Source organism: Vulpes lagopus, chromosome X (assembly GCF_018345385.1).
Source record: "Vulpes lagopus strain Blue_001 chromosome X, ASM1834538v1, whole genome shotgun sequence".
In the NCBI taxonomy this organism is placed as follows: Eukaryota; Metazoa; Chordata; class Mammalia; order Carnivora; family Canidae; genus Vulpes; species Vulpes lagopus.
The window spans coordinates 54750348-54775451 of NC_054848.1; the positions used below are offsets into that span (position 1 = coordinate 54750348).

General features: G+C 36.7%; 1 protein-coding gene across 1 annotated transcript in view; it reads right to left on the reverse strand.

Moving 5' to 3' along the window:
• The window catches only part of TEX11 (testis expressed 11), a 325266-nt gene that overhangs the window by 260083 nt on the left and 40079 nt on the right, over window positions 1-25104 (reverse strand). Inside the window, exon 8 of the mRNA XM_041740423.1 lies at window positions 8330-8415. Within this exon, the coding sequence (XP_041596357.1) occupies window positions 8330-8415 (86 nt within the window). The remainder of the gene's footprint in view (window positions 1-8329; window positions 8416-25104) is intronic.

Sequence of the window (25104 nt, forward strand, 5' to 3'; positions counted from 1 at the left end):
ACAGTAAGTTCCAGAAAGGCATGAAACTGATATCCATACTTGCTGTAAGATATTACCCAAAATGTCTAGTTTTCAACAAAATATTACAACACATGCAATAAAACAGTAAAGTGTGACTTATACAGAGGATAAAAGGAAGGCAACAGAAACTGCCTCTGAGAGGTCCCAGATGTTGCAGTGGGTAGAAAAATACTTCAAAGTATTAATCATAAATGTTTATAGAACTATAGGAAACTATATATTTAAAAAATTAAAGGAAGGGGACGCCTAGGTGGCTCAGTGGTTGGGCGTCTGCCTTCAGCTCAGGGCGTGATCCTGGGGTCCCGAGGTCAAGTCCTGCATTGGACTTCCTGCATGGAGCCTGCTTCTAGTCTGCCTGTGTCTCTGCCTCTCTCTCTGAGTCTCTCGTGAATAAATAAAATCTTCAAAAAAAATTACAGGAAGGTATGATGATGCAATGACACAGAGAATACGAGTGTAATAATTAATCACAGAAATTATTTTTAAAAAGAACCAAATGGAAATTCTGAAGTTGAAAAGTAAAATAACTGAAAAGAAAAATTCACTAGAAGCTCAACAGTAGACTTGAGCAGGCAAAAAAAAAAAAAGAATATATAAACTTGAAGATAGATTGATGGTGATTATACAAATCTGAGGAACAAACAGGAAAAAAAGAGTGGGGAAAAAAGAACAGAATTTCAAAGATTGTCAGACATCATTCAACACAACAACATATGCATGAGAGTACCAGAAGTGGAGAAACAAGAGAAAGAAACAGAAAATTAGAAAATATATTTTAAAAAATGATGGTTGAAAACTTCCCAAATTTGAGGGAAAACAATAATCTACACATCCAAGAAGCTTCATGGGATCCAAGTAGGCTCACACATACATACACACACAAATCCATACCCAGACACATCATGGTCCAATTACTGAAAGTCAAAGATAAAGAGAAAATCTTGAAAGCAGTTAGAGAAAAATGATTAATTGTTTCAAAAGAAACCAGATTAACAGCTAATTCTTCATCACAAATAGTGGGTGCCAGAAAGCAGGGATGACGTATTTAAAGTGCTTAAAGAGAAAAAACTGTCAACTAAAAATCCTGTATCTAGAGAAACAATTTTTCAAAAGAAGAACTAAATACATTCCTAGATAAACAAAAACTGAGAGAATTTCTTGCTGATCTGCCTTACAAGAAACATGAAAGAACATTCTTCAGGTTGAAAGCAAATGACACCAGACATTAATGTGAAGTCATATGAAAAAAAGTGTTAGTAATTATTTAGATAATTATAAAAGACAATATGAAAAAAAAAAGACAATATGATTACATATTTCTTCTCATTTCCTTCCTTATTTAAAAAGCAACTATATAAGTATCTATGAAATTTTATTGTTGAGGCATCACATATGTAAGATAATTTTACTATGACAACACAAAAAGCGAGTGGGAATAAAGTTATAATTAGATTAAGGAAATAACACTAAATGGTAACTTAAATCTATTAGAATAAATGAAGATAACCAAAACTGGTAAGAAGGTTAATATATAAACAAACTCTATAAAAATATTTATGCTCTCCTTTTTTCACTAGCCTTCTCTAAAGTATATATTATATAAAGCAATAATTACAACCATGTATTGTTGAATTTTTAAACATATGTAGACATAACACATATAATTATATTAGCAAAAAAAGAGAAAAGGGAATAGTTATATAGAATTAAAACTTCTTTCAGTAGAAAGTTAATATAAATCTGAAGTAATGTCTAGTAAATTAAGAGGTATATTATAAGCCCTAGAACAACCACAGGAAAGTAACTCAAAGAATATATAATTTTAGAAACTGTTAAACAATTTATTTGTTTTAAGATTTTAATTATTTATCCATGAGAGACGCAGAGAGAGAGAGAGAGAGGCAGAGACACAGGCAGAGGAAGAAGCAGGCTCCATGCAGGGAGCCCGACATGGGACTCAATTCCGGGTCCCCAGGATCACATCCTGGGCTGAAGGCAGCGCTAAACTGTTAAGCCACTGGGGCTGCCCCTGTTGTTTAAATGGCATACTATAAGATACCCATTTATAAGACCCAGTAACTCCACTCCTAGGTATATACACAAAAGAAGTGAAAGCAGGGACTCACGTAGACACTTATATACCAGTGTTTATAGTAGTATTATTCACAATAACAAAAATGATGGAAAAAACCCAAGTGTTCATCATCTGCTAAATGGATAAACAAATGTGTTAAATCCATAAAATGGAACATTATTAACCCATAAAAAATGAAATACCAATACATGCTACAACATGGATGAACCTTGAAAACACTATGTTAATAAGCCAAACACAAAAGGACAAATATAAAAAAAGGACAAATATTGTATGACTTTACTCATATGAGGAACCTAGAAAATGCCAAGTCATAGAGATAGAAAGTAGAATACCAGTTACCAGGGGTGAAAGGAGTGGGGAGTTATTGTTTAATGGGTACAGAATTTGTTTAGGACGATGAAAACATTCTAGAAATACAGTGGTAATGGTTATTCAATGCTGTGAGTATACTTAATACCACTGAATTGTACACTTAAAAATGGTTAAAATCGGGATGCCTGGGTGGCTCAGCAGTTGAGCGTCTGCCTTCAGCTTAGGTCGTGATCCCGGGGTCCTGGGATTGAGTCCCACGTAGGTCTCCCTGCAGGGAGCCTGCTTCTCCCTCTGCCTATGTCTCTGCCTCTCTCTGTGGGTCTCTCATGAATAAATAAATAAAATATATTTTTTTAAATGGTTAAAATGGAGCAGCCCGGGTGGCTCAGCGGTTTAGCGCTGCCTTCTGCCCAGGGCGTGATCCTGGAGACCCGGGATCAAGTCCCACATCGGGCTCCCTACAGGGAGCCTGCTTCTCCCTCTGCCTGTGTCTCTGTCTCTGTCTCTGTCTCTCTCTGTCTCTCTCTGTTTCTCTCATGAATAAATAAATAAAATCTCTAAAAAAATTTTTTAATGGTTAAAATGGTAGTAAACTTTATGTTATGTTATGTACATTTTATCACAGTAAAATAAATTATTGGTAAAAAAAAAAAGAATTAAGTTCTCATACATGTCACAACATGGAAAATCTTTGAAAAATATTCTCCTAAGTAAAATATACCAGACACAAAAGAACAGATACTGTATGATTCCACTTACATGAAATATATAAGATAGGCAAATTCATAGAGATATAAAGTAGATTAGAGATTACCAGGGACTGGAGAAGGGGGAAGGAAGAATGGGGAATTAGTGTTCAAAAATTACAGTTTCTATTTGAGGTAATGAAAAAGTTTTCAAAAAGGTTTTGAAATAGTTTGCAATGATGGTTGAACAACATTGGGAATGTAATTAATCCCCCTGAATTGTACACTTAAAATAATTAAAATAGCAAATTTTATGTTGTATATATTCATTACCACAACAAAAAATAAATTTACTAATTTTCAAAAGATATTCACTTGAGAAAGTAGTAAAGGAAGAAAAGAGGGAATAGGTAAGTAGTCATGAGACATGTAGAAAACCAAAAGCAAAATGTCAGATATAAATCCAACAATAAATCAACATTAAAAGGCTGAATGGATTAAATAAAATCAAATATCAGAGATTTTCAGTTTGGATTATTTAAAAAAGATCCAGCTATATGCTGCTAACACAAAACACACTTTATTTTTATTAAATATTGATTGATTGATTTAAAAGAGAGAGCGCACACATGGGGGGGGAGGGCAAAGGGAGAGGGAGAGAAACTTTGTAGACTCTGCACTGAGCACAGAGCCCCCAGGCAAGGAGCAATTTCACAATCCTGAGATCACATCCTGAGCTGAAACCAAGAATCAGGACACTTAACCAACTGTGCCACCCAGGCACCCTCACAAAAAACATACTTTAAATTAAAAGACACAAAGAGATTGAAAGTAAAGGATGGAAAAAGATATACCATGTATACAGCAACCATAAGAAGACTAGCATGGCTACACTAATATCAATCAGACTTTAAGACAAAAAAATGCTACTAGAGATAAAGAGGGATATTTTAAAATGATAAAAGGGCTAATTCATTAGTAAGATATAACAATTAAAAGCATATATAAACCTAACAACAGAGTCCCCATAATACATAAATAAAGGTTGACAAAACTGAATGGAAAGACACAATTCAACAATGACAGCTGAGGATTTCAATACCCTGCTTTCAAGAAGACAGGACAACTAGGCAAAATATCAAAAAGGATTACAGAAGATTGGAACGACACTACCTACCTACTAACCTAACAACATCTATATCATACTCCACCCAGTAATAGCAGACTACACCCTCTTCTCAAGTGCACATAGAACATTCTTCAGAATAGAGCATATTAGAAATCCTCAGTAGATTTAACAGAATTAAAGTCACAGAAAGTATGTTCTCCATCTACGTGAAATTAAATTAGAAATCAAGAATTTATGTAGAAATTAAACAACACACTCCTAAATAACCAATAAGTCAAAGAATAAATCACAAGAGAAAATTAGAAAATACCTTAAACTGAGTGAACAGGAAAACCCAACATACCGAAATTTATGGAATGGAAAGCAGTGGTTAGGGGAAATTTTACATTAAAAGAGAAGTAAGATCTCAACTTTCCATGTTAGGAAAATGGGGGGAAAAAAGCAAACTAAATCTAAAGCAAGCACAAAGGGGAAAAGTCATAAAGATTACAGGGGGAATTAAATTAAATAACTGAAAAACAATAGAGAAAAACCAATAAAACCAAAAGTTGATGCTTTGAAAAGGGCCAACAGTTGACAAATGTTTAGCTAGACTGACCAAGAAAAGAAGAGAGTAGACTCAGTCAAAATCAGGAATCAAAGAGGGAACATCATTACCGACTTCTGGAGAAAGACTATTCCTAAAAGACTGGAGATCTAGTGTCCCAACTAAGTGCCGCTGTATAAACCTCTCTAACTGTGCATTTCCCTATCTATACAAGATGAAATTGACCTATGGCAATCATTTTCAAACTGTAAGCAAGCTAATCATTTTTTTTCAAACAAAATCTTGCATAGACATACTACTTAACAAAATGATTAATGCCTAACTTCTCTGAATCAAGATGGGTATGTTAGAGAATTGTGGCTAAGTTTCCTTTATCTCTTAATGGAGATTCTGAAAAGCGTTCCGGAAGAACCAGAGAACACTAGAGAACATTGTTCCAAAATTACTGAATTAGATGATCTGTAAAGATTCTTACAGCTCTAAAGTGTTAGCTTCAGTAAACTATCTTCTTGTTATTAAAGAAGAAATTGCTGTTATACAATTCATTATATTTCCACAAGATGGTGCTAATACATTCCATTTACTATTAAAATAGGTCCTGCATAAGATTTTTATAGTTAATAATTTATCAGTCTAGGATTATATAATACCCTTAACTTTTTAAAGTCCTACTATATTACTTACGTCATTTTTATTACAAGCCTGTAATACAGATAACATTGTACCCATTTTTCAGATAAAGACATTGCAGCACATGACCCAAGGTCATACAACTGATTAGTAACAGATTTTCTACTGCTAGCTCTGTGATTGTTCCTTAGATCACACTGCCTGACTATAAATAATATTGTCAAATTCTCAAGATCTTGAGCTGAGGATAAAGGGAAAATAAAGGGATAAATATTAAGTAGCATTCAAGCTGATACAAATTTCTCCGGGGCTCATCTACTGAATCATTAACATTTGTGCATAACACACACATATTTCCTTTGTTATTTCCTTATTAGAAGACTTCTGGTGGGCCACATGGCTGGTTCAGTCAGTAAAGCATGCAACTCCTAATCTCAGGGTTGTAAATTTGAGCCCCACATGTGAGTAGGGATTACTTAAAAAAATAGAATCTTCTATGGGACACCTGGGTGGCTCAGCAGTTGAGTGTCTGCCTTTGGCTCCAGGTGTGATCCCAGGGTCCAGGATTGAGTCCCGAATCAGGCTCCCTGTGAGGAGCCTGTTTCTCCCTCTGCATATGTCTCTACCTCTCTGTCTGTGTCTCTCGTGAATAAATAAATCAAATATTTAAAAAAGTAGAATTGTCTAAAAAAGACCTCTGGTGATATATATTCCTATATAACTACAGTAAAGACTAAGCATTGATAAATAAAAATACTTCATAAATATTGTCCCTATTGTAAACATAATAGCTATTTTTAAACCCAACATGGAAATTACATAATCTGGTTCACTAACTCAAAGCACTATGAATTTAGAAAACAGTAGTATAATTTTTGCTGAATTCTCCTCTTTTGATTCAATGAGAGATACAAGAAGTATTATACAAGCAGGAAAAAGACACACTTCACATGAGGATACTACATGCAGAGTAAAAAAGATTCCTAATAGGAAGCAAGTTACATTAGCTACCAACTGATACAGGTTTTAGATTAATTTTAGAGAAATTAAAAGTAATGTTAGAAGAGGAACTCAAAAATTACTCCTACTCTAACATACTATTTAACCAATTATTTATTCACGTCCAAAAAATCTAGCAGCACTGAGTTTAGGTTGTGAGGTTTCTTAAAGAAAATATAAACTGTAATCATGGTCTCAGACGGATGCTGAAGAAACCATGCTTTCTTTGGATTCTGAAAAGGAAAAAGCACAGAGCTTTCACACAAAAGGTTAAGAAATACTCTCAATATAACCTACAAAAGGACTCTTCAGGAATCTAAAGCAGTCTCTGACCTGTAAGTCAAAGAAGGAGGGTATATTTCACTTATTAAGATCAACTAGATTATTTTTTATAGAACATCTTCAGGGTTTATCCAATTCTCCATGATTTTGTCCAATTCAAATGTCTTCTGTCATTTTTCCAATTTATCCCACTGTCCCTAATAAGAGATCACCAATTAGGAATTGCCCTATGCATAGTCTTTGGCTCTGTTTCATTCCATTAATTTTTCTTATTTACAGTCAATTTTGAAAAAACTCAATTCCTTAAATTCTTCAAATGCATTTCAATGATTCTTATGTCTTTCTTGTCATTTAACATATTAAAAGATCTTTTAAAAACTGTGAAAAAAATTTAAAAGAACATAAAGTAAAATGTTAATAAGCACTTATGAATGTGGTATTTACAAAGGACTGAATGGGTACTTTCAAATTGTATATAACCTCTACCTTAAGTTAGTCACTGTTTTCAAAAGACTTAAGCCTATAAGAAACTACACTCACTCTTCATTGCCTCCTTCTGGTGTAAAATTTATAGAGAAATGTGTTTAATTAGCAGCTATTTATTCCTATGGTATAACCAACTGCTCCCAATAGTTTTCTTAACACATAGATAATTAAAGCACAAAGAAAAAATTTTCCAAATATTAGCAGTATATGACAGAAAATCTGGCTGTTTTCTTTATGATATAGTTACTTGGGAAGTCAACAAGTAATCCACATTTGATTTCACTGTAATAAATATTAGAATAAACTAGTGGACTTGCCACATTAGTGTTCATTTATAGTAAAAAAGCAAACATATTACCTAGAGATAGCAGCAATAGCTACCATTTGTTGACCGTTTCTGTCTCCCAAGCAAGTTACTGAACACTCTACAATACATGCATCAATGTATTTAAACTGTACAATAATTCTAAAAAGTAGGTATCACAGTATTACCAATTTCCCACTGATGCCATAGATGACTCAAATTTTGACTGAGTTCATCTAATACTAGAAAGACTATCCACTGTGCTAAAATTCCTATTGTTAATAACATTGATAATTATTTTTGCTCCCAATAGTTTTCTTAACACTACGTTAAAATGTGTAGTGTTAAAATACGTTAAAATGTGATTTTTCAGGGCATTTGAAAATACATTACCAAGTTATTTTTATATCCCAAAAAGAGGTGGAAAATATAATCAAGCAGAGATTAAAATCATATATAATAACCACGGCTAGAACTCAAGTTCTTCCTGGTTTCCCCAAACTCATCCTGATGCTACTCTTTACCCACCCACCCTTATACTCTGAGGTTGGCAGACACCAATATATAACAAAGCAAAACAATTTTTCATATTCTTGATGGAGATACAAAGGAGGAATGAAAGAACATACTCTTACATTATATTAAGAATAGAATACATTTTCCTATCAACTGGCAACATACAAGAATGAACATCACATGTTAAATGAAATAAATTTAGCATGTTGGCTTTTGAAATCAGAGAATGTTTAAACTGACAAAGTACCATATAGTCAATATTAACCTAACTGCATGATGATATTCCTAAATTCACATTCATTAATTTTGTTTATATTACCTAAGCCAGAAAGAACTTTCTTCATATTTATTCTGCTTGTGGGTTTCTACTCCAAAGTTGTAACAGAGAATGTGAAGATATCCGGTCTGCAATATTAAAAAAAAAGTCAGATTTATTATTTCTTTAACATTAAAAACTTTGTAATAGTTCAAGGGTCTTTAAGGCATACATAAAGTATTCTGTACATCAAAATAACCCACTATTCCTTATTAAAACCTCCCAATTATATAAAGAGGAGCTACAAAACACTCAGTTGGGGTATTAGTTATATATGGAAAAGTAACACAATACATTAATGTTAGAACTTGAAAGTTACTTTGGAAGAGGAAATGGGAAACTTAATCATTGTCCAGCAAAAGGACAACCTCCTTTGTAGGTTGCCAGATCCAATAAGAGGCATTAGACCAATGAGTATAGTCAAAGAAAAAAAATCACCATAAAAGGGGATTGGGATTTTTTTTCAAAATCAAGACAACTTTTAAAAATTTTTGCAGTTCTGAAATGTGTCCAACACATTGTCTAGTCATAGTGCTTATTAGAAATAGTTCAATGAACCCTCTTTGACAAAAGTTTTCTTTACATAAATTACAACTGAGATAAAAGTAGGAATGAGTATGTGAATGGTGCCATAGGAAAACACTTTTTATGGACTGTCAGCATCTCAGTCTCTGCATCAGTGCCATATCTTACATAATTTTCATCTGTCAAAATACTGGGAAATAGCTTAAGAGAAAATTTTAAATAATTTAAATAATTTATCCAAATATCCCTTCAGTGTTTATAAACATCATCTATCCAGAATCTGATTATACACATATAATGGAGTCCTTTGTAAGTTTTACCTGAGTAAAACTTCTTCAATTAAGAATCCAAGATCTGAGGCCAGTTATTCATAAATAATGTGTAAAGACCTGTCTTCCTTCAAAAAAAGTTTCCTTTTGAATTATAGTACATTCAGAAAGAAATTCAATATGCACGCCTGAGCACTTTAGAGCTACTGTATATTTGAATCTAACATAAAGAATAGTCTTGGTAATGTGGGTCTGGCAAGAATCCAGAAGTACTTAAATGCATTCTTGACATTTCAGCAGAAAAAGCTTAACTCATTACATGCCCCAGATCCCATAGGTTCACACAGGGCCGCATCAATTATACAGCTATACTGGAATAATGCAGCTCACATCCACTTGCTGCAGAGAGGCCTGTAACTAACTTGTACAGAAGAAAACGGAAAATAAAACTTTTGATGAACATCTAAGTGTATTAAGTCTTTATTCAATTTCCGAGGATTTGTCTCTGCCCTCACAATACCTCAAGTGTGCTTACATTAAACACTACTTCCTAGGGAAAAAGAATACAAAATAATAACAAACTTACAACAACAAAGCTATAAAATACTAAAATATCTTTTTAATAAACCCACAGCATATTTTCAATGTGATGACAAAAAAAATCTTTTAACACCAATACTGCTCTATGCACCCAATCATTTTTACATTCAACAATATTTACGAAGCAATCTCCTAACTCTCAGGCACTATATTTCAGTCATTACAGATAAATCAGTGAATAAAACAGACAAAAAACCCTGTCTGAGGTATGAGGTACTAAGATTCATAAAAATATCTCTTTAAAAATATCTTCCCAGGGCAGCCCGGGTGGCTCAGTGGTTTAGCGCTGCCTTTGGCCCAGGGCCTGATCCTGGAGACCTAGGATCGCATCCCACATCTGGCTCCCTGCTTCTCCCTCTGCTTGTGTCTCTGCCTATCTCTCTCTCTATGTCTCTCATGAATAAATAAAGTCTTTTAAAAAATAAATAAAATAAAAAAATATCTTCCCAGCCTTCCATGGAGTTCTAACCTCTCATTTTGCAAGCAATATACAATGGGAAAAAAATACAAAGAAGGTAGATCTAGAAATCTGTAGCTATATTGGCCATATAGAAAGGGACTTATGGAAGCTCCAGGACCCATGGGATCTCTACAACCTCCAGCCACTGCTAAATCTACCACCTGAGAAAGACAGCTCCAACTGAATACTTCCTTTACAATGCCAACATGAGATTATATGGATGATTTTTATTTTTTTAATTATATCTTTGTCCAGATGAGGCTACTAATAAATGACCTTTAAATCCAGAGTTCAGAGTTTGTATTTTATGTGGAAGGGGGTTGATAGAACTATATTGTTAGGACACTCATGATTTTTATTTTAAAGGTCAATAGAATTTTTTACTGTGTTTTTGATGAGCTTAAGGTTTAGATAGGGGATCTGAAAGTATATGGCAAGAAATCATATAATGAGAAGAAATGATCCAAAAGGTTAGAGAGAAAAAAAAAAAACAAAAAAAAAACAAAAGGTTAGAGAGGAGCTAACATGTCATTCATTTAAAAGGAATTAATGACTTAAATAAACTGGCTCAATTTCCCCAATAAATTTAGCATTTTGGCTTTTGAAATCAGAGAATGTTTAAACTGACAAAGTACCATATAGTCAATATTAACTTAACTGTATGATGATATTCCTAAATTCACATTCATTAATTTTGTTTATATTACCTAAGCCAGAAAGATTTGTTATATATCATAAATCTTCTAATTCAGCCCTTTCCTCTCTCTCTCTACATGTGTTTTTCCCTTTATCAGCACTAACTCTGTGTGAGAAACCAAGAGTTTTCTTTTCCCTAAACACTATGTAAGAGTCTCCTTTCATATATTTTCATATACTGTTCAAGGTACATTTATTCTCCAAACCACATTAAAGAAAGGTGTCTGTCTTTTAATAATTTACAATGTGAAATAGAAAGCAACAGAGCCAGAGCTAAAAGAAAGAAATGGTAAAAACATGAAAACTCAAACAATCCAAGAGATTTTATAGAAATTTTTTTAAATTAGTAAGAGTTCAGAAAAGTTGTTGGATATTAAATGAACACTTTTTTTTATTGGAGTTCAATTTGCCAACATATAGCATAACACCCAGTGCTCATCCCGCCAAGTGCCCCCCTCATTGCCCATCACCCAGTCACCCCAGCCCCCCGCCCACTTCCCCTTCCACTACCTCTTGTTCATTAAATGAACATTTAAAAGCAGCTGCAGCCACCTGGCTGGCTCAGTGGTTGAGCGTCTGCCTTGGTTCAGGACATGATCCCAGAGTCCTGGGATCGAGTCTGCATCAGGCTCCATGCAGGGAACCTGCTTCTCCTTCTGCCTATGTCTCTCATGAATAAATAAATAAAATCTTTTAAAAAATAAAAATAAAAATAAAACCAGCTGAATTCTTATACATCAATAACAATTTGAAAATATAATCTGAGCTATAGCTTATGATAGCAAATGAATATGAAATATTTTTATAAAAAAAAGAAATATTTTTATACGAAAAAGTACAAAACTGTTGAAATACATTTTAAAAATTATATAAATTAGGGATCCCTGGGTGGCGCAGCGGTTTGGCTCCTGCCTTTGGCCCAGGGCGCGATCCTGGAGACCCGGGATCGAATCCCACATCAGGCTCCCGGTGCATGGAGCCTGCTTCTCCCTCCGCCTGTGTCTCTGCCTCTCTCTCTCTCTCTCTCTCTGTGACTATCATAAATAAAAAAAAATAAAAAAAGAAAAAGAAAAAAATAAAAAATAAAAATTATATAAATTAGGATTTATCACATTCATGGATAGGAAGACTCAAAACTATATAGATAGTGATGCTCTCCAAATTAATCTAGAAATTCAATGCTATTTCAATCAACATCCGAATAGCTTTTTACCAAACTATCTCTAAAATGAATATGGAAAAGCAAAGTCTCAAAAAAGCTAAGACAATGGTGAAGAAGAACAAAGTAGGACCTGTCCTACCAAGACTATACTAGGTTTAGGGGTGACTGGCTGGCTCAGTCATTGGACCATGAGAGTCTTGATCTTGGGCTTGTGAGTTCTAGCCTCACATCTGGTATAGAGCTTACCTAAAAACAAAATCCTAAAAAAAAGACTAGGGGTGTCTGGGTGTCTCAGTCAGTTGAGCATCCAATTCTTGGTTTTGGCTCAGGTCATGATCTCAGGGTTAAGAGATGGAGGCCCAAGTCAGGCTACATGCTCAGGAGGGAGCCTGCTTGAGAATCTCTCCCTCTGCCCCTTCCCTTGCTTATACACACTCTCTCTCAAATAAATAAATCTTTAAAAAAGAAGACTATACTAGGTTAATAATGTCCTCCCAAAATTAATGTTTACCTGGAATGTTTATCTGTGAATGTTAGCTTATTTGGAAATAGGATATTTGCAATATAATCAAGACAGGCAAAATTGGATTGGGATGAACCCTAAAAGGACTGGTGGACTTATAAGTAAACAGTACTGGGAAACACAGATAAGTAAAAATGTAATTCTAAAAAACCCACAGGGGATTCATCTAAACCAAAGGAATGTGGAAAAAGTAAAACAGAGAAGCAAAACAGAAAAAAAAAACAATATAAAACAAACCAAAATAAGCCAGCATTAAGTTCCTATTACAAACATCAGACTGGAAGATGGTGGAAGAGTAGGGTCCCCAAGTCACCCGTCCCCACCAACTTACCTAGATAACTTTCAAATCATCCTGAAAACCTATGAATTCGGTCTGAGATTTAAAGAGAGAACACCTGGAATGCTACAGTGAGAAGAGTTCGCACTTCTATCAAGGTAGGAAGACGGAAAAAAAAATAATAATAAAGAAATAAAAAAGCATCCAAGGGGGAGGGGCCGGGCTAAGGCCAGCGGGGAGTGCCCCCAGGACAGGAAGCCCAGACCCAGAGAAGCAGGAGCTTTACCAACCTTCCCGGACGGAAAGGCGCTAGCAGGGAGCTCGGGCAGGACCCCAGGAGCGGCGGGGATGCCCTCAGGCTCCCAAGGGCACTAACAGAGGAGTTGCGCCCGGGGGAGAGCCCGCCACACCCCGCGACGGAGCTCCCTAAAGGGCTGGAGCGTGGGCCTGGTGGGCCCCAGGAGCAGCTCCAGTGGCAGCTCAGGTGGGGGCTCCGCACGGAGGGGGCTGCATGGCCCCAGGAACATGATTCCAACAACGCAGGCCCCAGAGCCCAGGGTGCTGGGAGACACAGCCCAAGATCCGGTGCTCCCCCTAGAACAGGGGAGGCCGGGAGGACACAGGACAGCAAGGACGCTCCTGCCCCCTGGCGGCCCCGAGCTGTGCAGACTGGCACCCCCCACCCCCCGGAGCATCCAGGCCCCTGCGGACTGGGAGCTGCGGTAGTTACTGCAGGAGCTGACTTCAGGGCTGGATAGCTGGCCGCGCCACTGTTGTTGCTCCTGGTGTCACCTTGTACCTGGGACTGAGTAGGGGCCTCCCAGGATAAACAACTCCCACTGAGCCCTGCACCTGGCAGGGGGCAGGGCAGCTCCCCCAGGTGCACACACCTGAGAATCAGCACAGCAGGCCCCTCCCCCAGAAGACCAGCTAGAAGAACAGTGGAAAAGCAAGTTATTGACCAAGCAGCGCTGGAAAGTTCCAGGGGAAGTCCAGAGATTTACAGTATATAGAATCAGAGGATACTCCCCATTGTTTTTTGTTTTCTGTTTGTTTACACACACACACACACACACACACACGTTTTTTTTTTCTCTCTCTCTTTTTCTCGTTTTTCCAGTACAACTTGCTTTTGGCCACTCTGCACTGAGCAAAATGACTAGAAGGAAAACTCAACTCAAAAGAAAGAATCAGAAACAGTCCTCTCTCCCACAGAGTTACAAAATTTGGACTACAATTCAATGTCAGAAAGCCAATTCAGAAGCACAATTATAAAGCTACTGGTGGCTCTAGAAAAAAGCATAAAGGACTCAAGAGTTCATGACTGCAGAATTTAGATCTAATCAGGCCACAATAAAAAATTGATTAAATGAGATGCAATTCAAACTGGAGGTCCTAATGACAAAGGTTAACGAGGTAGAAGAACGAGTGAGTGACATGAAAGACAAGTTGATGGCAAGGAGGGAAACTGAGGAAAAACAGAAAAACAATTAAAAGATCATGAGGATAGGTTAAGGGAAATAAATGACAGCCTTAGAAGGAACAATCTACGTTTAATTGGGGATCCCGAGGGCACTGAAAGGGACAGAGGTCCAGAAACTGTATTTGAACAAATCATAGCTGAGAACTTCCCTAACTTGGGAAGGGAAACAGGAATTCAAATCCAGGAGATAGAGAGATTCCCCCCATAAAATCAATAAAAACCGCTGAACACCTCCACATTTAATAGTGAAACTTGCAAATTCCAAAGATAAAGAGAAGATCCTTAAAACAGCAAGAGACAAGAAATCCCTAACTTCTATGGAGAGAAGCATTAGGATAACAGCAGACCTCTCCACAGAGACCTGGCAGGCCAGAAAGGGCTGGCAGGATATATTCAGGGTCCTAGATGAGAAGAACTCAGCCAAGAATACTTTATCCAGCAAGGATCTCATTCAGAATAGAAGGAGAGATAAACAGCTTCCAAGATAGGCAGAAACTGAAAGAACATGTGGCCACCAAACCAGCTCTGCAAGAAACATTAAGGGGGACTCTGTAAAAGAAAGAGGACGCCCAAAGAAATAATCCACAAAAACAGGGACTGAATAGGTATCATGATGACACTAAATTCATATCTTTCAATAGTAACTGAACGTGAATGGGCTTAATGATCCCATCAAAAGACGAAGGGTTTCAGACTGGATAAAAAAGCAGGACCCATCTATTTGCTGTCTTCAAGAGACTCGTTTTAGCCGGAAGGACACCTACAGCCTGAAAATAAAAGGTTGGAGAGCCATTTACCATTCAAATGGTCCTCAAAAGAAAGCAGGGGTAGCCATCCTTATATCAGATAAACTAAAATTTACCCCGAAGACTGTAGTGAGAGATGAAGAGGGACACTATATCATACTTAAAGGATCTGTCCAACAAGAGGACCTAACAATCATGAATATTTATGCCCCGAATGTGGGAGCCGCCAAGTATATCAATCAATTAATAACCAAAGTTAAGACATACTTAGATAATAATACACTTATATACTTGGTGACTTGAATATAGCGCTTTCTACAATTAACAGGTCTTCTAAGCACAACACCTCCAAGGAAAAAGAGCTTTATGAAACACTGGACCAGATGGATTTCAGATATTTACAGAACTTTACATCCAAACTCAAATGAATACACATTCTTCTCACGTACACATGGAACTTTCTCCAGAATAGACCACATACTGGGTCACAAATCAGGTCTTAACCAATACCAAAAGATTGGGATCATCCCCTGCATATTATTGGACCATAATGTTTTGAAACTAGAACTAAATCACAAGAAGAAGTTTGGAAGGATTTCAAACACGTGGAGGTTAAGGACCATCCTGCTAAAAGATGAAAGGGTCAACCAGGAAATTAGGGAATATTAAAAAGATTCATGGAAACTAATGAGAATGAAGGTACAACCATTCAAAATCTTTGGGATACAACAAAAGCAGTCCTGAGGGGGAAATATATTGCAATACAGGCATCCATCCAAAAACTGGAAAGAACTCAAATACAAACCTAACTTTGCACCTAAAGGAGCTGGAAAAAAAAACAGCAACTAGATCCAACACCCAGCAGAAGAAGAGAATTAATAAAGATTCGAGCAGAACTCAATGAAATAGAGACCAGAAGAACAGTAGAACAGATTAACAAAACCAGGAGTTGGTTCTTTGAAAGAATTAATTAGATAGACCATTAGCCAGCCTTATTAAAAAGAAGAGATAAAAGACTCACATTAATAAAATCATGAATGAGAAAGGAGAGATTGCCACCAACACCAAGGAAATACAAACAATTTTAAAAACTTATTATGAGCAGCTATACGCCAATAAATTAGGCAATCCAGAAGAAATGGACGCATTTCTGGAAAACCACAAACTACCAAAACTGGAACAGGAAGAAATAGAAAACCTGAACAGGCCAATAACCAGGGAGGAAATTGAAGCAGTCATCAAAAGCCTCCCAAGACACAAAAGTCCAGGGCCAGATGGCTTCCCAGGGGAATTCTATCAAACGTTTAAAGAAGAAACCGTACATATTCTACTAAAGCTGTTCCGAAAGATAGAAAGAGATGGAGTACTTCCAAACTCGTTCTATGAGGCCAACATCACCTTAATTCCAAAACCAGACAAAGACTCCACCAAAAAGGAGAATTATAGACCAATATCCCTGATGAACACAGATGCAAAAATTCTCAAAGAGATACTAGCCAAGAGGATCCAACAATACATTAAGAAGATTAATCACCATGACCAAGTGGGATTTATCCTTGGGATGCAAGGCTGGTTCAACACTCATAAAGCATTCAATATGATTGATCATATCAGCAAGAGAAAAAACAAGAACCATATGATCCTCTTAATAGATGCAGAGAAAGCCTTTGCCAAAATACAGCATCCATTCCTTATCAAAACTCTTGAAAGTGTTAGGATAGAGGGAATATTCCTCAGCATCTTAAAAGCCATTTACGAAAAGCCCACAGCAAATATCATTCTCAATAGGGAAGCACTGGGAGCCATTCCCCTAAGATCAGAAACAAGACAGGGATGTCCACTCTCACCACTGCTATTCAACATAGTACTAGAAGTCCTAGCCTCAGCAATCAGGCAACAAAAAGAAATAAAAGGCATTCAAATTGGCAAAGAAGCAGTCAAACTCTCCCTCTTTGCAGATGACATGATACTGTACAGAGAAAACCCAAAAGACTCCACCAAGATTGCTAGAACTCATACAGCAATTTGGCAGTGTGGCAGGATACAAAATCAATGCCCAGAAATCAGTGGCATTTCTATACTTACCATGAGACTGAAAAAAGAGAACTTAAGGAGTCAATCCCATTTACAATTGCACCCAAAAGCATAAGACACCTAGGAATAAACCTAACCAAAGAGGTCAAGGATCTATACCCTAAAAACTATAGAACACTTGTGAAAGAAATTGAGGAAGACACAAAGAGATGGAAAAATATTCCATGCTCATGGATTGGAAGAATTAATATTGTGAAAATGTCGATGTTACCCAGGGCAGTTTACACATTTAATGCAATCCCTATCAAAACACCATGGACTTTCTTCAGAGAGTTGGAACAAATCATCTTAAGATTTGAGTGGAATCAGAAAAGACCCCGAATAGTCAGGGGAATATTAAAAAAAGAAAACCAGAGCCGGGGGCATCACAATGCCAGATTTCAGGTTATACTACAAAGCTGTGGTCATCAAGACAGTGTGGTACTGGCACAAAAACAGACACATAGATCAATGAAACAGAATAGAGAATCCAGAAGTGGACCCTCAACTTTATGGTCAACTAATATTTGACAAACCAGGAAAGACTATCCACTGGAAAAAAGACAGTCTCTTCAATAAATGGTGCTGGGAAAATTGGACATCCACATGCAGAAGAATGAAACTAGACCATTCTCTTACACCATACACAAAAATAAACTCAAAATGGATGAAAGATCTAAATGTGAGGCAAGATTCCATCAAAATCCTAGAGAACACAGGCAACACCCTTTTTGAACTTGGCCACAGTAACTTCTTGCAAGATACATCCATGAAGGCAAGAGAAACAAAAGCAAAAATGAATTATTGGGACTTCATCAAGATAAGAAGCTTTTGTACAGCAAAAGCAACAGTCAACAAAACTAAAAGACAACCTACAGAATGGGAGAAGATATTTGCAAATAACATATCAGATAAAGGGCTAGCATCCAAGATCTATAAAGAACTTATGAAACTCAACAGCAAAGAAACAAACAATCCAATCATGAAATGGGCAAAAGACATGAACAGAAATCTCACAGAGGAAGACATAGACATGGCCAACAAGCACATGAGAAAATGCTCCGCATCACTGGCCATCAGGGAAATACAAATGAAAACCACAATGAGATACCACCTCACACCAGTGTCTTAACAAGACAGGAAACAACAAATGTTGGAGAGGATTTGGAGAAAGGGGAACCCTCTTGCACTGTTGGTGGGAATGTGAACTGGTACGCCACTCTGGAAAACTGTGTGGAGGTTTCTCAAAGAGTTAAAAATAGATCTGCCCTACGACTCCGCAATTGCCCTGGTGGGGATTTACCCCAAAGATACAGATGTAGTGAAACACCGGGACACCTACACCCCAATGTTTATAGCAGCAATGTCCACAATAGCCAAACTGTGGAAGGAGCCTCGGTGTCCATCAAAAGATGAATGGATAAAGAAGCTGTGGTCTATGTATACAATGGAATATTAGTCATTAGAAACAACAAATACCCACTATTTGCTTCAACGTGGAGGGACCTGGAGGGTATCATGCTGAGTGAAATAAGTCAATCAGAGAAGGACAAACATTATATGGTCTAATTCATTTGGGGAATATAAAACTTAGTGAAAGGGAATAAAGGGAAAGGAGTGAAAATATCAGTGAGGGTGACAAACATGAGAGACACCTAACTGGGAAATGAACAAGGGGTAGTGGAAGGGGAAGTGGGCAGGGGCTGGGGTGACTGGGTGATGGGCAATGAGGGAGGCACTTGATGGGATGAGCACTAGGTGTTATTCTATGTGTTGGCAAATTGAACTCCAATAAAAAAATTTTTTTAATCAAAAAAAATTTTTAAAAGACATCAGACTGAGTACACACAATTATCTCTGCCCTTTTGAAACTCCAATAATGACAGTACAGGGAAAATATTGCTGTAAAAAGCACATACCAAAAGTCACCATCTTATCAATTTTAAGTGTAAAATTTAATAGTTTTAACTATACTCATATAGTTGTGCAAAAGATTTATGGACGTTTTCATCTTGCAAAACTGAAACTGTTTACCCACTAATCAATTCCTCATTTCCAACCCTTCTCCTAAACCCTGTCAACTATCATGCTACTTTCTGTTTCTATAAGTTTAACTACTTTAGATACCTCATATAAATGGAATCATACAATATTTGGATTTTTATCACTGTCTTATTTCTGTTGGCATACTGTCCTCAAGGTTCATCCATGCTACAGCATTTAACAAAATGTTTTTTCTTAAAGGCTGATAATATTCAATTGTATGTGTATACCACCTTTTAAAAAATCCATTCGTTGATGGACATTTGAGTTCCACCTCCTAGCTATTGTAAATAATTCTGAAATATACATGAGTATAGCAAATATCTGTTCAGGAACCTGCTTTCAGAAAATGAAGAGGAGGGGCACCTGGGTGGCTCCTTTGGTTAAGTGTCTGCCTTCAGCTCAAGTCAGGATCCCAGGGTCCTGGGATCAAGCCCAGTAGCAGGCTCTCTACTTAGTGAGGAGCCTGCTTCTCCCTCTCCCTCTGCCTGCCACCACGTACTTGTGCACGCTCTCTCTCTCTGTCAAATAAATAAATAAAACCTTTTTTAAAAGAAAGAAACTGAAAAGGACAGAAAAAAATGGGGAAAAATTCCATGCTGATGGATTGGAAGAACAAACACTGTTAAAATGTTTACACTACCCAAAGAAATCTACACATTTAATGCAATCTTTATCAAAGTACCACCAGCATTTTTCCCAGAGCTAGGACAAATAATGCTAGAATTTATATGGAACAACCACGAAAGGCCCCAAATAGCCAAAGTAATCCTCAAAAAAGAAAAGCAAAGCTGGACGCATCACAATTCCAGACATCAAGCTATATTACAAAGCTGTAGTCATCAAGACAGTATGGTACTGGCCAAAAACAGACACATAGATCAATAGAACAGAAGCGAAAACCCAGAAGTGGAGTCACAACTATATGGTCAACTAATCTTTGGCAAAGGAGGAAAGAATATTCAATGGAAAAAAGACAGTCTCATCAACAAATGGTGCTGAGAAAACTAGATACCAACATGTTAAAAAATGAAACTGGACCACCATACACAATAATAAGCTCAAAATGGATGACAGACCTAAATGTGAGACAGAAAACCATCAAAATACTAAAGGAAAACATGCGTAGGAACCTCTTTGACATTGGCCATAGCAACTTCTTACTAGAAAAATCTGCAGAGTCAAGGGAAACAAAAGCCCAAATGAACTATTGAGACTTCATCAAGATAAAAAGCTTCTGCACAGCAAAAGGAAACAATCAACAAAACTAAAAGGTAACCTACAGAATGGGAAAAGATATTTGCAAATGACCTGTCTGATAAAGGATTAGTATCCAAAATATATTAAGAACTCATCAAAAAAAAAAAATACTCCTCAAACTCAGGGTCCTAGGATTGAGCCCCATGTGGGCTCCATGCTCAATGGGAAGTCTGCTTGAAATTCTCTCTCTCCCTCTCTCTCTGCCCCTTCCCACTGCACTCTCTCTCTGAAATAATAAATAAATAAATAAATAAATACATAAATACATAAATAAATAAATATTAAAAAATAAATATTTTAAATAACTTTTTAAATAAATCTTTTTTTAAAAAAAGGAAACAAAACAGATGAACGAGGAGGAAAGGAAAGAAAAAGAGAGGGATCCAAACCATAAGAGACTCTTAACTATAGAGAACAAACTGAGGGTTGCTAGTGGGTGGCTGAGGGGCTAAAAGCTGATTGGTATTAAGGAGGGCACTTGTTATGATGAGCATTGGGTGTTACGTGTAAGTGATGAATCATTAAATTCTACTCCTGAAACCAATATTAAACTATATGTTAACTACCTAGAATTTAAATAAAAACTTATAAAAAAAAAACTTTAAAAGTTGGAAATTAGGGTGCCTGGGTGGCTCAGAGGTTGAGCGTCTGCTTCGGCTCAGGTCATCATGATCTCGGGGTCCTGGGATCAAATTCCACATCAGGCTCTCCACAGGGAGCTGCTTTTCCCTCTGCCTATGTCTCTGTCTCTTTGTATCTCATGAATAAATAAAATATTTTTTTAAAAATTGGAAATTAACAACCATTAATGAGGATGTGAAAAAATTGGAACCCTTGTACATTGCTGATGGGAATGCAAAATGGTAAGCCAATGTGGAAAACAGATGCTTCATCAAAAAATTGAACATAGAAGAGTGCCTGAGTGCACAATCTGTTAAGCATCTGACTTTTGGTTTTGCCTCAAGTCATAATTTCAGTGTCACAATATCAAGCATGGGGCTCTGTGCTCAGCATGGAGTCTTCTTAAAACTCTCTCTCTCTTTCTCTCTCTCCTTTTGCCCCTCTCCCTGTGTATGTTTTCTTTCTCTCTAAAAACAAATTTAAAAAGGGGTACCTGGGTGGCTCAGTTGGTTAAGCATCTGCCTTCAGCTCGGGTCATGATCCCAAAGTCCCTGGATGGAGTCCCACATAGGGCTCCCTGTTCAAAGGGAAGTCTCCTTCTCCCTCTCCTTCCTCCCTTCCCCCTGCTCCTGTTTTCTCTCTCTTTCTTTCATTCTCTCTCTCTGTTAAATAAAAAATATTTTTAAAAAATTAATTTAAAAAATCTTTTTTAAAAAGGTGAACATAGAATTATCATATGACCCAGCAATTCCAGTCCTAGATATATATCCAGAAGAATTGAAAACAGGTACTTAAATACTTGTACTCAAATGTTTATAACAATATTATTTACAGTAGTCTGAAGGTAGAAATAACCCCCAAGGCCCATCAACCAATGAATGGATAAAGAAATTCTGGTATGTCAATATAGTGGAATGCTATTCAACCATAAAAATTTAATCCATATGGGGATCCCTGGGTGGCTTAGTGGTTTGGTGCCTGCTTTCCACCCAGGGCGTGGTCCTGGAGTCCCGGGATCAAGTCCCTCATTGGGCTCCCTGCATGGAGCCTGCTTCTCCTTCTGCTTGTGTCTCTGCCTCTCTCTCTCTCTCTCTCTCTCTCTCTCTCTCTCTCTGTGTGTGTGTGTGTGTGTATCTCATGAATAAATACATAAAATCTTTTTTAAAAAATTTAATCCATAGATATAGAAAAGTAGTTTGGGGCTGCCAGGATCTAGGGAGAGTAAACAATAGGGAGTGACTGCTTAATGGTTACAGAGTTTTACATTGGGATGATAAAAATGTTTTGACTTATTTCACTCAGCATAATACCCTCCAGTTCCATCCATGTTGATGCAAATGGTGGGTATTTGTCATTTCTAATGGCTGAGTAATATTCCATTGTATACATAAACCACATCTTCTTTATCCATTCATCTTTCGATGGAGGGTATTATGCTGAGTGAAATAAGTCAATCGGAGAAGAACAAACATATGTTCTCATTCATTTGGGGAATATAAATAATACTGAAAGGGAATAGAAGGGAAGGGAGAAGAAATGGGTAGGAAATGTCAGAAAGGGAGACAGAACATAAAGACTCCTAACTCTGGGAAACGAACTAGGGGTGGTGGAAGGGGAGGAGGGTGGGGGTGAATGGGTGGCGGACACTGAGAGGGGCACTTGACGGAATGAGCACTGGGTGTTATTCTGTATGTTGGCAAATTGGACACCAATAAAAAATAAATGTATTATTAAAAAAATAAAAATGTTTTGGAACTATATAGAAGCAATGGCTACATAATATTTTGAATATACTAAATGATCTTGTTCACTTTAAAATGGTTAATTTTATACCATGTGAATTTCACTTCAACAAAAGTTTTTTTTTAAGTTTAAAAAATCACACATGTATGAATGTTTATAGCATCATTATTCATAATAGTTGATGCTATAACTCAAATGTCCATCAGCAGATGAATGGATAAACAAAATGTGGTATACGTATACCATGGAATATTGCAATAGGTCACTCCATAGAGACAGAAAACAGATTAATGGTTTCTAGCAACTGGGGAAGAAGGAGGAATGAGGATCAACTACTTAATGGTATGGGGTTTCCTTTAAGGATGACAAAAATGTTTTGGAACTAGACAGAGGTGATGGTTGCATAGCAGTGTGAATATTCTAAGTGCTGCTGAATTGTAAACTTTAAAATGGTTAATTTTGTTATATGAATTTTACTTCAATAAAAATAAGTATATTGGAAAAAAAACTAAAAGACCCACCATGTTTCTTAATAGTAACATCAGAAGCTAGAAACCAATGAAATGGAAGCTTTAAAATTATTTTATTTCTAATCCATAGTTCCACATCTAGTCAAACTATATATTAAGTGTGATGGTAAAATAAAATATATTTATACATGCAAAGTCTTTAAATAAATTTATATCTCAGGGGCACCAGGGTGGCACAGTCCATTAAGCATCCGACTCCTGGTTTTGGTCCAGGTAATAAAATCAGGGTCCTGAGTTTGAGCCCTGCATCAGGCTCAGCACTCAGAATGGAGTCTACTTAAGATTCTCTCTCTCCCTCTCCCTCTGCCCCTCCCACTCATGCTCTCATGCATTCACTCTAAAAAAAAAAAAGTAAATAAATAAATAAATAAATAAATAAATAAATAAATGATTTTATATCTCATGCAACTATTCTCAAGAAGATACTGCAGGATATGCCCCCACAAAAATGATGGAGTAAAACCACAAAAAGACACAGAAATCAAGAAATAGGGATCCAACCTAATAGAGAACTGAAGGGAATTCCCAAGTCAATAGAGGAAGAATATCTCAAACAATTCTGTAACATGCCTAGGCAGCAACCTATCCATATTAGAGCAGATCAGAAACTATGAGATAGATTTACTTGAACAAATGAAAATGATCAAATAACTAAAATATTTTAACATATTGAAAAGTTTACATAATTAGGGGAGAAACAATATTTGGGAAGAGATCATATTAAGCACATGTAATACTTACTGATGTGGAAAACCGGTCCAATTAACTCCAGGGAAAACAAAATGTGCAGGGAAGAAAAAGTTGTTCATAGTACCTTATATGATTCAATTACAAACAACATTTACATAAACATAGCAGTATAACCATTGAATATTAATCTAACCAAAATTATGGCATAACTACATAGGGATGATAGAGTGAGAGTGGAAGTAGAGATATGAGTAGCAGGGGAGGGGAGGCTGACAAGGATTTAAATTCATGTTCTAAAGTGGAAAGTCAATAGATGATACCTGAATCTAAAAAAAACTAAGTAGTAAAAAAACATCAAGTAGTAGTAGTATAAGAACACTATTCAGAGATATGAATGTAAATACCAAAAGAACCAACTAAAATAACTGAAAGTAGTTCTGCAAGATTAAAAATTGGTGTAGGAGGTGGGGCATCTGGGTGGCTCAGTAGTTGAGCGTCTGCCTTCAGCTCAGACGTGATCTTGGAGTCGGGATTGAGTCCCGCATCAGATCAGTCTGCCTGCAGGAAGCCTGCTTCTCCCTGTTCCTATGTCTCTGCCTCTCTCTGTGTGTCTTTCATGAATAAATAGATAATCTTTTTTAAAAATGGTGTGTGAAGGTGTGATGATTTTATTTTATTTTGGGGGGAGGGGACTCATGATTTTTTATCAAGAATTGTAGAACTATTTTCCTCATTAAACGATGATCATATATACAGGGATAAAAAATAAAAATTATACATATAAAGTTGTAATAAAAAGTAAACCATACATATTTAAAAATAACAATGATTGGGGCGCCTAAGTGGCATAGTCATTTGAGCATCCAACTCTTGGTTTCACTCTGGTCATGGTCTCAGGGTTGTAGAATCGAGACCCACCTGGAGCTCTGCGCTAAGCACAGATTCAGCTTCAGACTCTTTCTGCCTCTCCCCACTACCCCTGTTCTCTCTCTCTCTCCCTCTCTCCTTGTCTCTAAAATGAGTAAATAAACTTAAAAAAAAACAGTAACAGTAACAGCCAGAACTAAAAATAAATAC